The sequence below is a fragment of the Garra rufa genome, chromosome 19 (assembly GCF_049309525.1).
Source record: "Garra rufa chromosome 19, GarRuf1.0, whole genome shotgun sequence".
NCBI lineage: Eukaryota > Metazoa > Chordata > Actinopteri > Cypriniformes > Cyprinidae > Garra > Garra rufa.
The window spans coordinates 9,841,944-9,856,638 of NC_133379.1; the positions used below are offsets into that span (position 1 = coordinate 9,841,944).

General features: G+C 40.4%; 1 protein-coding gene across 1 annotated transcript in view; it reads left to right on the forward strand.

The window, feature by feature from the left end:
* The window catches only part of LOC141291954 (glucocorticoid receptor-like), a 100,033-nt gene that overhangs the window by 66,698 nt on the left and 18,640 nt on the right, over positions 1 to 14,695 (forward strand). The window contains exon 4 of the mRNA XM_073823945.1: positions 12,754 to 13,032. Coding sequence (XP_073680046.1) covers positions 12,754 to 13,032 — 279 coding nt within the window. The remainder of the gene's footprint in view (positions 1 to 12,753; positions 13,033 to 14,695) is intronic.

Genomic DNA, 14,695 nt, shown 5'->3' on the forward strand with positions numbered 1-14,695 from the left:
AACTCTCACTGCGTCCTCTAGAGGGCGCTTTTGGGGAACGGTATACCAACACTGCCATGCTGAGGGGAGTGCATGCTAAGCCAGCGAGCACTAAGCAACAATTCTGAGAGGAATTGCCCCTACTAGGACGTGGTGACGGCTGTCAAAACGTTACCCCTCCCGGCCAGAGGCCTGACCTGTTACCCACTTACCAGACTGGGTAGAACCCAGGGCACAGCTCAGGCTTGGAATTATAGTAATTCCTTCTGAGGGAAACGGCTAAGCTTCGATGGAAACTTAGACTTGTCAGAACCAGAAACTACCGCAACATAGGGCCTAGTTCCCTCAGGAACTGGCTCCCATATGAGGGCAGAAACCTGTCCTGGGTCCGTTCAAAGGGCCACTAGTAGTGGCGCGCCCTAATAGTGGATGGTCAGCAGACATCAGCTAAGATATCAAAGGAGTCGAACCCAGGGAACCGGGGTTGTGAGCCGACTCCAATAGATGGGAACAAGGCAAAACGTGTGACCCATACCAAAAAGGGATTTAAAAGAGGAACCCAAACTTGGTGGGAACCTACCAACACGTGGATTTTATAGAAGTGCCCCAGGTGTGTGTGCACTTACCACACTTGTGGTTTTAACTGGAAGACGCCCAGGCATAGCGTGGGACGCTTACCGACATGATCGGATTTAAGGAGAGTGTTTTCCCAGAGGGTTTCACTATCAGCTCCATGCCGTCTGAAGAGACGGAAAGGGGATAACCCTGAAGGTGAGGGGATTGCCACACTAACCCTCCCCTGGACAGAAGCTCGCAAGCTATCTGTCAACAGAGAAGAACATGGAGCTGAGACCATCCTGCAATAGTGGACGACAGTGGAGGACAAAAATCCTGACCCTGATCCACAGGGAGAATCGCTTCTCCAGAAGGGGGCACTGCTGTCTTTTTAGGGAACCCTTAATGAAAAGGGGAAGCGTGCACAGCCCGGTCCACGCGACCTGTATGAAGGTCTGGCAATCTCACGAAGGTGGGTTGGCGCTCATAGAAGACCCTTCCCAGAAGGGGAGCTGCACAACCGAACAGGAGCGAATGCTCTCACTGTTACCCTTCATAGAGGGGAGCATACATCCAGAATAAAGGCTGGAGAGTAGAAACCTGAAGCATGAAGGTCAAGCTCCTACCCTGGGAAACAGGGAGGAGAACTTGGCCACCAAGGAGTGGTGCTCTTATAAGTGAACCCTGGAAAGGGGGCACGCCAACATCCTTGTAGCAGGTCCATAACTCTCAAAGGTCTGTCCCTGGTAGATTCCTACCCTCAGGAGGGAGGAAGCATTCAGTCCTGGGAAGTTGCTCTGAAGGAAACCCTGAATTAGGGGAGCTCAGGTCCGTTCCAGCAATCCTGCGCACAGGGAGGAACGTGAGCTCTTAACCTTAACAAACCCATTCCTCAGAAGGGGGAGCACTCAGTCCTGGGAAGTTGCTCTGAAGGAAACCCTGGATTAGGGGAGCTCAGGTCCGTTCCAGCAATCCTGCGCACAGGGAGGAACGTGAGCTCTTAACCTTAACAAACCCATTCCTCAGAAAGGGGAGCACTGTTTGCCTTGAAAGTTTCTGGGAAGCTCCGAAATGAATAAGGGCAGCTTCCTAGTTCAGACACTTCGTAAACCTTTCCTCAGAAAGGGAAGTGGAACTAGGCCTGGGGAGCGAGAATCGATCCTAAAGTGACGGCTTTCTAAGGTGTTAAACACCGAAGGATGCTCAAACCCTCTGTAGGGGAGACATTCGACAGCCTGGGTGTAGATCCTACATCAAGTGCTGCTTCAGCCCTCAGGCTTAGAATGAGGCGACTTGAAGAGAGTCTCAAAGTAGCGCTCAGATAAAAACCCCTTTCCTCAGAAAGGGGAGCGCACACCGAGAATCAAGACCCCAGCTGGAAAGCGTGTCACCAGGTGGTGCTCAAATAAAAAGCCTTTTCCGCAGAAAAGGGAGCAACCAAACCTGCTCCGAGTCCGCAGCGAGCACTCCGGACTGCTGGTACTCCTATGTAAGTGAACACCTGTCTCAACAGGTGTAGACACTCAGTTTCCATAGAAACCGTATTTAGGAGAGGACACGAAGCGGATCCTCGCACGCAGGCCGTCTGCAACAGAGTTAAACATACTAGTGCAATCTTAAATATAAATATCTTAAGATGCTTACCTAGGGAGAAAGGAAAAATTTCCTTTTGCTCGTTTAACCACTGAAGGGAGAAGCCCGATTGTGCTGGAACGAGTGTTGTGTAGACGGACACCACCATACAACCGGAAGGGAGGGGTGCTCCGTTGAGATGTTTCCACATTCCTTTTCTGAGGGAAAAACACAACACGCAACCCAAACCCTGCAGGCAACACGCCTATCCAGCCATAAGGGGGGCGTAACTAGGGAGTTATGCTCCTGTCTCAACAGGACATAAGTCTACACTAGGCCTGCAAAGGACAGCATAAACATACCAAGGGCAAACCTAAGAAAAACTTAGGGAGCTTACCTTGAAGAGGACAGAGGTCCTATGTGTAATATATGCTGTAAGGGTTGATTTACCGCACAGCCTGTGGAGTGGAGAGGGCAAACACTGCCGTAACCTTAATCCATAGGATCAGAGGGGGCGTCTGCCGTAGACTCGTCGTATTTCTTCTGTGAATAGAGAAAAACATACACAGGTCTGAGACAGTATGAAGTTCCTTCACGTAAAAAATGGATCATACTCACCCATTTAAAAGCATCCTGTTTCATAGAAAGAGGCGGGGTTTTTTTTTTTTTTTTCAGAGACCGCCTGATTCCAGACCGTCCGAAAATTAGGGTTCTATACAGGTAGAACCCCCAAAGGACATCATGGGTCCGGGGAGTGCAGGAAGCTTAAATGGAGACAGGGGAATTAATATGGCGACCCGACTGGACCGAGGGAAGGAGAGGTATTACTCTGACCCCTGCGAGAATTTTGTCTCGCTTGGATGACTTCCCTGAAATCCTGTCTGTCACCTCTCGATCCGCGTCGCCTCCTAGACCTGCTCGCAGGCGGGGGAGGAGCGCGGGATGCAACACTAGCCTTCTGCACCTACCTCCGTTCCTCAGAAGGAGGCGGAGCAGGACCCCTGTGGTGTTCGGGCTAATACCTGGACCTTCGAGGGATAAAGGATTTTTCAGCAGATCGGCTGGGTAGGCTTGGAGCACTGCCATGGTGTGCAGTGCACCCACCGCCTGACCTGCTGCTGCATACGCTCTGCCGTTCAGCAGGGCCGGAGAAGGCAGAGAGGGAGTCTTGAGAGAGAAAGCCCGCCCTGTGGAGAGATAGCATCTCTTCCACAAGGGGCGTCCTCTCATAGCCGTGGTCGCGCAAACCCTCGATACTAGCATAGTTCGCAATGGACGAACTATGAATGCGCGCCGCGTACGGCTTTTTCCAGACCCTCTCGATTTCAGTATGAAGATCGGGAAGGAATGGGAGACTCACCAGAGCTGGATGGTTATGGCCTGAAAAGATATCGCTCGTCAAGGCGACCCCGCGGCGCTATCTTTCTAGCCCGCTTCCACAGCAGGACAAGCCTGGCCGTGGTGCGGTCCGTAACCTCTGGCAGCTCTTCGTATGCAGGGCAGGAAGGTAGAGAGGATTCAGCCTCAGCGTCTTCATCCATCTCTAGCATTTCCTGCTCTTCTTGGGTGGAACCCAAAAGAGCACTTGCTCCTGGATCTGATGACGTCAGCGATAACGCACCATCATCAGCTAGGAGCCTGTCGTCGTCTCCGGCTGGCGAGAGAGAGAGACCCCTCTCAAGATCGTCAGCCAGTTCCACTTGCGAGCCCCACGAGCTCAGTTTCCTCCGTGCCTCGGCAACGGCAGGACCCGAACCGCGAGGGGCAAGTGGACGCTCATCTTTCCTCAGAAAGAGAGACAGACGAGACCGGAGCTTCTTCATAGAGAAGCGCTCATAATGTATACACAATGCCCCCTCAAGGACATCGCGTGTGTGCTCTTAGCCCAAACAGAATATCGCAAAGATCATGTGTGTCATCAGGTGTCAAATAACGCGGACACAGATGAACACACCGTTTAAACGACTTGCTAGTGCTTGCCATGATAGTAGTTCAAAGAAAGGATTCTTACCGTTTCTTCCCATGCACATCCAAACCGGGAAAGCTGAAGACAGCGAAGATGGATTGTGTTGCACGGGCGCCTCTTTATGTTATGGTCGCCCGGTAGTGACGCAACGGCAGCGACTGACGCGCCGCGGTGACGTCATACGCTGGCGCCGGCCATTTCATGTAGTTTTTCTATGCATTCTTCAGACTCGAGGCACGCTGCAGCGTTCCCCAAAAGCGCCCTCTAGAGGACGCAGTGAGAGTTCCCTTCGGAAGGGAACCATACATCTTCTACCTTTCATACAGATTACTTAAAAAGAGAATAGTAGTTTTTTATTTGAATTGGTTTATGTAAAAGTAAACATTTCAAGCTTTCTACAAGTAAATGCATTATGTCTGTGAGGCACGTAATCACTTAGATTTAGGTTTCATGCACGTTAGTTTCATTTATGTGTCTGTGAAAAGATATAACAGACAGTGAAGGCAGAGCGCGTGCCCTGACTGTTTTCTTATTTTCATAAAAGCACAGTGTATACAAATAAAAATATACCCTCTACAGTTTCGAATGATGTATTGGTTGTATTTGTACGATCAAAACTGACGGAGAATTTTACATTCTTTTCGGAGTTATTACAAAAGCGTGCCTCAAATGCGCCAGCGCGTTTTTCGACCAAAGTTGAAACATCCTGTCATCATGAGACATTTAGATGCAGTGAAATGAAACATACTTTATAATGTTTCACTTGCTGTAGTCAGGAAATACAGTTGGCAAAAAGTCTTAACTGGTAAAATGTGTGCACATTCTGTCACAGTAACAACTTACAAATATAAAAGAAAAAAACTTACTTGTGTAAATATCTCATCTGCTGGTTCATGCCATGTCTCATTTAATGTTCATCTTCTGAAGTAAGTTTTATTCCTGACAGCCCGTCTTCTTCCAGAAAGGACTAACTTGAAAGAAAAGAAACTGCTTTCTCCTTTGTTTACTGTGATGTGGGCGTCTACTTTTGGCGCGGCGCCCTCACGTGGACGATTTGAATATGAAAGACTGGAATCGCTCCTGGGCGTGATCTAATTAAAACTAATGAAGCAGACAAGAGAGACTGGACATCGTGTTGGTTTCATACGGATTACTTTATCACAGAATATTTGATTTCAATAAACATTACTTTATTTGAAAGTATAGATATCAAGCTTTCTCTAGACATATTGCTCATGTCTTTGTGTTGTGTATTGGCTGAGTTATAGTCTATTTTAATGACGCGTTTCTGAATGAAGATCACGGAGATCAACGCGGCAGACAGCACACCCTTTTTGTTTTCTTTATTTTGTAAAATCACAATATTTTTTTGGTTTTGTGAGTATATACAAATAAAAGTAGACCCTTTACAGATTCGATTGATGTACTGCTTTTATCTGTACAATCAGAAATGACCGAGTAATTGAAGTTCCTTTTGGGAAACTGCCACAAAACGCGTATACGCGTGTTTGGACCCCAGGGGGTTAAGCTATCTACACCAGTGTTTCTCAACTCCAGTCCTCGGGACCCACTGCTCTGCACATTTTGTATGTCTTCCTCATTTAAGGCACCTGATTTTGATCATCAGCTCATTAGTAGAAAGATTCATGAACTGAACTGAGTGTGTCAGACTCAGAAACATACAAAATGTGCAGAGCAGTGGGTCCCGAGGACTGGAGTTGAGAAACACTGATCTACACTGTATGATGAATAAATCTCTTGCACACGTCTACGGCGCGGCTACGCGGCCACCAATGACCCTCACTCTAGTCAATGCTTGTGTTTACATTAGCCACGGCTCCGCATGTGTTTAGACCCTCTATACCGCACACGTCAACGGCGCAGGTCTGACACGGTGACCAGAGCAGTTTGCGGCCACTTGAGTCAATGCTTGCGTTTATACCAGCCACCCTGCGGCTCCCTGAAGCATCCCAGAAGCGGCTTTCCATGCTACATTGCTAAATTTAGGCTCATCCCCCACCTCGTCCCTCCTTGCCCGCCAACTAATTTAATTTCCGTAGGCGGGATTTATTTGAATGATATTCTAAGCTTTGTGACATTATAACATCCGGAAAACAATGCTGTGTAGTCCAAATGAGCCGTTCATTGTAGTTCTTGAAAAGGGATTATTTAAGAACTAAATATCTCCCTTGACTAAAATTCAAAAAGTGAAAAAGCATAATAGGACCCCTTTAATAAAGAACACTGAAAATTGTGGATTTTTTCCATTTCAAAAAGGGCTTCTGGGTCAATGATGTAATGGTGTTCATCTTCATGTATTAAATGAAAATGCAGTTTTTTGAGGTTAGTTTATTTTGAGTAAGTTTTTTCCACCACAAAAATGTCCAACATTTCATCACCTTGGAATTATTCACATATTCTTATTTGGTGACAACTTATTTACATTATGTGATGTTACTTTTGTATGCTGCGTACAACAAGTGGTTCTACCTATAGAAGCCTATCGAACCCAAAAATGTTTCTGTGAAACACATTCAATTTCAAGGGGCGTTACCTTTTCCAGAAAGGGAAGTGAACGCCCTCTGCTGTGATTGGCTAACTTGGCTAACCGTATACTCTTTTACAACATGTCGTGTTTTGATACTTGAGATGGCAAGCACTTCAAAAGAGCTCTATATTTTTGAGCTAGAGTCGGATCCTGATTTCAAATCCAGGTGTTACTGAAGGGTTGAAAATAATTATTTATCTTTCAATCTGGGGAGTTAGATTTGAGTTCTGAAATTTGCATTATGTTTTTATTGTAGAGTCCTATGTCTAGAACATTTTGATTCACCCTTTCATCATGCAGATGCAATTCATAAATACTTTGTCTTTGATACATTTTCAGTATGATGAATATGTTCTGAGAATAGTATAATAATAGTGCAATAATACTGAGAGTAATAGCTAGGTGGTTTTTTTTATCTTCATTTTTATTATTAGTAGTATTATTTTGTCAGAGCCTCAGAGGTGAGTCAGGGAAACGAGGATGAGGCAGATTTAAATGCAGTGTTAATTTTGACAGCAATTTTTTGATTTTGATTTAGTCTTAGTCAGGGGCGGAGTGGCAATTTCCCGGTCGGCCGGCCGAAGGATTTACACAGCGGATGACAAATTGAGCGGGCGCGAGGCAAACGCGACCAGCCTGAGCTTATTAGAATCATTGACGTTACTAAATTCTCCGCGAATAGCGGCCAAATACTCCCACATACTGCCCCCTAAACGTCCAACCAATATTTATATCAGCTGCTCACTCTCTATCAGTGCCGGCCCTCCCTATAGGCGAACTAAGTAACTGCTTAGGGCCTCGCCGCCACTAGGGGGCCCCCACTAGTGGTCCGAGTCATTACGTTGCAAAGCGCGTGGCTGTCACTAGCCAAGTTTCCATCCAGTTTTTGCACTGTTTTGTTAGCGACAAAGAGAATATGTGTAAAAAAAACCATGCAAAAATTTGCTGTCTACATCCGCTTTTCCTTCCAACCGGCCTTTTACCGATAAAATGGTGTGCGTAATGACCTCATCCCTAAAAAAACGAGCTGTCGCATAAGTTTTGGTGTATCGCAAAAAAAAAAAAAAAAACTGCCCTTGAGCTGTTTCCATACATAATTTCACCTATATTGCGTAAATTATATAGGCTAGTAGCCTGTTCTTTATCCATTTGAAACAAAACCTAATATTAAACTGTATGTTAGCTAATTTTTATTAACAAGTGTCATGAGTTTTTTTTTTTTTGTACTTTGTTATAGACTATTTACTTGATCATCAACAATAATCATAAACAGGAGCAGTTGTATTATTATCATTTTTCTGATGAACTTTTATTTAGAAATGGGAATGTTCATTTCGGTTATCTTATTTCTCCTGACAACCGACGGTCGTTAAGACATTTTTAACCGTTAACTTACAAGATTGTAAAATTACAATTAAAGGAAATTTTAATTAATACGCGGCTGTGACCCATTAAAAATACCTACATTTGTTTTCCACGGATTAATTTTATACACGCAAAAAGCAGCATAAACAGCAGAGTGTGAGGATTCACGTGGTCACGCACCTGCAGCGCTTCTGCGAACGGAGGAAAACATTATACAGCTATATATAAAATAAATAAAATAAATTTATTTTCTAAATAAATTATGAATTAACAAAACGAAAGAAAAAAATGTGAAACAATTAGCAGCCTATATCAACCTATGCAGAATTTAGTTTAATTTTTCTGATGCGCTCTTGAGGCATCCTGTTTGTTTCCTTTTTTACAAAAGCACACTGTTTGTTTTTATTGTGAATGTGCATTAATAAAATAAATATTTAGAATAGTTTGGAACAATGTCTTACTCTTAAATGACCACAAACGAAGGAGTAAGTTGTTTCCACTTTTACAAGGGGGGAAAAAAATCAAGTGATCGTGTCGGCGCCTCCTGCGCGCAGTTAAGCATTACTAACTCGACAACGCAGCTTCATTGTCATAATAAAATACAGTCAGCCAAACATATTGAAAAACATGCTATTTTCCCCCTTTTATTTCAGAACAAATCCTTTAAATTTAATGGAACAACACTCATAACACAAGAGCATTGACATTTTTTAATGTTTTATGAAATGTGCAGCAAATGTTTGCTAGCTTATGTCCCGTCGAATAGATCAGTAGGCTCGTTTTTATTAGTTGGCGAAAATGTCAATAGATTTTCGTCATAGTTTTTGTCATTCAAAATGAGTTTTTGTTTCATTCTGGTTTCGTTTTTGACTGTAAAAAAAAAAAAAAAAAAAAGTTGACAAATTATTCGCCAACTAAATTAACACTTTTTAAATGCAGCAGTACATTTATTAACTTAGACCTATTATGCACCTTTGTACAAGATGTAATATAAGTCACATATGTCCCCAGAATGTATCTGTGAAGTTTCAGCTCAAAACACCCCACTGATTATTTATTATATCATTTTAAAAATGCCCATTTTGAGTGGAAGCAGAAATGCTGTTTTGGTGCATGTCTCTTTAAATGCAAATGAGCTGCTGCTCCCTGCCCACTTTTCCAGAATAGGGCTGTGCCTTTACAGCTTATACCTCGAATATTCTGCCAAAAAGTATCTGTTTAGTTTTAATTATCATGTTTATCATGCTGATATCATGCATTTTAAAGCCATATTAATTTAAACCTCTGATATAGGGTTTTCTAAGCACACACATCAGAAGCACATGCACAAAAAGCCACTGTCACACAGCATGTGAGTACTAAACTAAGTTTTCTTTCATGTCTTATTGCGCTTAAACTGTCTAATACACACAAGTATATGTTAAAACAAACAGGAGTGACAAAAGCAGTTGGTTATACACCATTGTCACTTGTGAAAACAAAATGGTGGAAATGTGCAGATTAAGGGGCTGTGATATTATAATATGATCCCTTTACCACGTCACCTGGGGAGCGAAATCTGAGTGGCTTTTCATGATATTATTTTCATTAAATCAAAAACAAAGAAGGTAATCTCCAGCAGCGCTATTCAATTGGCGACCCGCTGGCCCAATCCAGCCTGAGGGAAAAGTATGTGCAGATGGCTTGAATTGTTTTTGTACTAATTAGTTTGTCCACAAGGTGATAACACTGGCCTGGACCAGACGGAAAAGTAAAGCAAGCGATGCAAGAACAACAACAAACTACCGGAGACAAGCACTTATCTGAGGGAGTTATTAGATATCCACAACTCTAGTTTAACCGAATATAAAGACAGTGTTATCGGTCATAACTTCAAATACAAAAACTATTTTCAAATGAAGTTGAAAGGCTGTGCATTAGGCTGTACATATACGCTGAGTTGCTTTAGACAGAGCGCCAGTAGCCCTGCAATGGACAAAAATGCACACAATTATGACAAATGCACGGTTTGGGCGAGTTACCACGTAAACTTAGTCTTAAATGAGTAATAAAGTACCGAATGACCCTAAAGAGTTGAGAGAAAATCAAATATGTGACAGATCCACGTGATGTGCATCAGGTTTTAAAGAGACAGCGCTGATTTTAAAGTGAAACTGCTGAAGTCTGTCATTGATGGAAATAAAAGAACAAAAGAAATAGAGAAATCACTTGACTGCTCTAGTTGCTCATTAACATTTGTAGCTTGAATAAAGAATAATCTGAATAGCTTATGTATGTACGATTTATAGTTTATGCGAAGATTGTTTTAAAAACACTTAAATGAAAAGTTACAAATTACAAAGAGCCAATTAAATGTTTAAAATGATGGCTTTCAATTCTATTGTCAATTATGTAATTCATTTTACTGCTGAATATGCATTTCAATTTAGTTTCTCATTTTATAGGCCCCCCTAGAAAGAGCTCAGGATGACGCCGCCCCTTTGGCCCCCTTCAGATTTTCAGTTCGATAATCTGGCCCTCAAATCAATCTAATTGAAAATCCCCGATCTTCAGAGAAATAACCTGAAATGCAGCAGAAGAACTGAAATATACACAAACTGATGAGGGGTGAAACAAAGCACAGGTGTGACTAAATCAGTGAACTAATGAGTAAATACGGTAACCAAAAAGAAATGGAAACAAGGAGCAAAAAAATGTAGTATAAAATAAATTAAACAGAACATTAACCATAACAATACTATCTTGTTAGAATATTCTAAACGTAGAATATTTCTAAACGTCTAAACGACCCTAACTATTATGTTTAAAAACCTTTAAAAAATGTACAGTGTAGAATATATGACCCTTTAGCAGTTGAGGCGTATAAAATGTACTTGCAGAGTAACGTTGTTGAGCACCGATGACATTCGACATAATGTTTGCCAAATTTCTGTTGAGCAAAAAGACATCTCTGGGCCATCTTTAAATCCTCTGAAATCAAATTTGAAATGAGTTGTTTTGACAAAAAGCAGTTTAAAAAGAGTAAACTCTTCTCTGTTTGTTTGTTTTACCAACGGATGGATCCTCAGATGGTTGCATTTATGAATACTCCATTAATGATGTTACTCATTAGTTGTGACTGCAAGCTGTCAGAAACAATGACTGACCTCCCACCGCATCATACCCACACAACTTTCCTTTATTTACAGATGCAGTACAATGATACAAAAACCAATGATGTGAAACTCCCAACAGCTCAAATTATGAATTATTATTATAAGGCAAAGAGGCATCATTTTTGTTCATTAAAACACTGCAACTTACAAAATAAAACAAACAATGAAAATATTCAGTGTGGTGAAATCAAAACCGTATTCTGCATACCTCAAGATTGTCTCATAAATGACTTAATTTGGTGCAGTTATATTTAAATCAGATTTTAAACTCTACCAACTGTAGGATGACCGACTGGATTTACATAAATACTTTTTGAGATCTGCTTACACTCACTCACAACAAACTGTATAATTAAATTAATCCGACTATGCGTGCATGTGTCCCAGATGCTGCAAAATTTAAAATGTAGCTTATGCTTGTAAAAATCATGCAGTTTGTTGCTTAATAACTCTCAACATGTTACGGCAATACCTTTGAATCTTCTCTTTGCTGCACTCTGTAATTGTCAGTAATTTCAAGCAGTCCTAGTCATAAAAGTAGCTTTGATTTATATGCTATATAATGAATAATTATGAAATGGTTAAATCAAACAGTGAATTATCTATATCATCACCAAACATTGGTACAGTTCCTTGCAAAAGTATTCATTTTTTTCACATTTTGTTATGTTGCTGCCTTATGTTAGACTACTTTAAATTACTTTTTTTCCCACATCAATCTACACTCCCTACTCCATAATGGCAGAGCAAAAAATAGGTTTTTAACATTTGTGCAAATTTATTAGAAATAAAAAACTGTAAAGATCCCGTTGCATAAGTATTCATACCCTTTTCTGGGACACTGGAAATTTAGCTCTGGAGCATTCATATTGCTTCTAGATGTTACTACACTTGAAGTGGAGTTAAACTGTGGCAAATTCATTTGATTGAGTATGATTTAGAAAGGCACACACCTCTACAGCTGAAAATGCATATCAGAGCAAAAACCAAGTCCTGAGGTCAAGATAACTGCCTGTAGAGCTCAGTGACAGACTTGCGTTAAGGCAATGATCTAGGGAAGAGTTCAGAAAAAAAAATTGCTGCATTGAAGGTTCACAGAAGCATGTCGCCTCCATTATCCATAATGGAAGACGAGTGGAACAACTAGGACTCTAGAAAATGTCTGGCAGCCCCCATCCAAGCTGACAGAGCTTGAGAGGTGAAAAGGTGAGGCAAAGAATGGCAGATAATTGCCAAATGCAGATGTGCAAAGCTTGTCACATCACACCCAAAAAGACTTGAGGCTGTAAAGGTGCTTCAGCTATGTACTGAGTTAAGGGTATGAATACTTATGCAATGTACTTATTTCAGTGTTTTATTTTTAATAAATTTGTAAAATTTGCAAATCTGTTTTTTTGATTTGTCATTATTATGGTGTATGGAGTGTAAATTGATGTGGGGAAAAACTAATTTAAAGCAGTTTAACATAATGCTGCAACAAAACAAAATGTGAAAAAAATGAAGGAAACTAAGTCACTGTGCACCGTTATGCCTTGTTCTCAACATTCGCATGAAAGTATTATTCATTGAGTTAATAATCTTTAATATTAATCATTTCTTTTCTTCATTTTTAGCTCGGAAAAACAAGAAACTGATGCGATTACGTGGTCATTCGTCCTCGAGTGAGCAGGCCCCGGCTCTCCCTGATGAGCGCATGTGTTCGCTGGTGCCCAAAGCCATGCCCCAGCTGGTGCCCACCATGCTGTCCCTGCTCAAAGCCATTGAGCCTGAGATCATCTACGCGGGCTACGACAGCACCATCCCGGACACCTCCACCCGCCTCATGACCACACTTAACCGCCTGGGAGGCCGCCAGGTCGTCTCCGCAGTCAAGTGGGCCAAAGCCCTTCCTGGTGAGTCTTTAATATTAGCTGATATACAGTTAAACATTACACAACCTTTTGTTCTGAATCTATATTTTCCAGTTTATGAAACAATCCTTGAAACAATCTATTTTGTTTTGTTTTGAATAATTATTTTCCAATTTATTCCTGTAAAGCTGCTTTGAAACAGTGTTTTGTTATTCTTTTGTTTTGAATCATTATTTTCCATTTTATCCTTGTAAAGCCACTTTGAAATAGTCTGTTTTATCCCCGTAAAGCTGCTTTGAAATAGTTTTGTTTTGTTTTGAATCATTATTTTCCATTTTGTCCTTATAAAGCTGCTTGAAACAGTGTTTTGTTTTGTTTTGAATCATTATTTTCCATTTTATCCCTGTAAAGCTGCTTTGGAACAGTGTTTTTGTTTTGTTTTGTTTTGTTTTTTTAATCATTATTTTTCATTTTTTCCCAGTAGAGCTGCTTTGAAACAGTGTTTTTTATCATTATTTTCCATTTTATCCTTTTAAAGCTGCTTGAAACAGTGTTTTGTTTTGTTTTGTTTTGAATCATTATTTTCCTATTTATCCCAGTAAAGCTGCTTTGAAACAGTGTTTTTGTTTTGTTTTGTTTTTTTAATCATTATTTTTCATTTTTTCCCAGTAGAGCTGCTTTGAAACAGTGTTTTTTATCATTATTTTGCATTTTATCCCTGTAAAGCTGCTTTGAAACAGTGTTTTATTTTGTTTTGAATCATTATTTTCCTATTTATCCCAGTAAAGCTGCTTTGAAATAGTTTTGTTTTGAATCATTATTTTCCATTTTGTCCTTATAAAGCTGCTTGAAACAGTGTTTTGTTTTGTTTTGAATCATTATTTTCCTATTTATCCCAGTAAAGCTGCTTTGAAACAGTGTTTTGTTTTGAATCATTATTTTCCATTTTGTCCTTATAAAGCTGCTTGAAACAGTGTTTTGTTTTGTTTTGTTTTGAATCATTATTTTCCCATTTATACCAGTAAAGCTGCTTTGAAACAGTGTTTTTGTTTTGTTTTGTTTTTTTAATCATTATTTTTCATTTTTTCCCAGTAAAGCTGCTTTGAAACAGTCTTTTTTTTTAATCATTATTTTCCTATTTATCCCAGTAAAGCTGCTTTGAAACAGTTTTATTATTATTATTATTGTTTTCCATTTCATTCCTGTAAAGCTGCTTTGAAACAGTCTGTTTGTTTAGTTTTTTTGTTTTCTTTTATTTTGAATCATGATTTTCCAATTTATCCCTGTACATTTTCTTTGAAACAATCTGTTTTGTTTTGGTTTGAATCATTATTTTCTGGTTTATCCCTGTGAAGCTGTTTTGAAACAGTCTTTGTTTTTTGTTTTGCTTTGTTTTGAATCATTATTTTTTAACTTATCTTTCTTAAGCTGCTTTGAAACGGTCTGTTTTTTTTAAATCAATACTTTCCAATTTATCCATATATGTCTGTTTTTTTCAAAGAATCATTGTTTTCCAATCTATCCCTGTTGAAACAACTTTTATTTTAGAATAATCATTTTTATGGAGTGCCATTATAGCAGCTTTATAAGGCACTTTACACAATAAAACAAACTGATAAAAATGCAGAACAGAACAAACTAAAAGAACAGACTGGAATATAAAATGTACGATAATCAAGAAAAGCTAACCTAAAAAAATGACCCT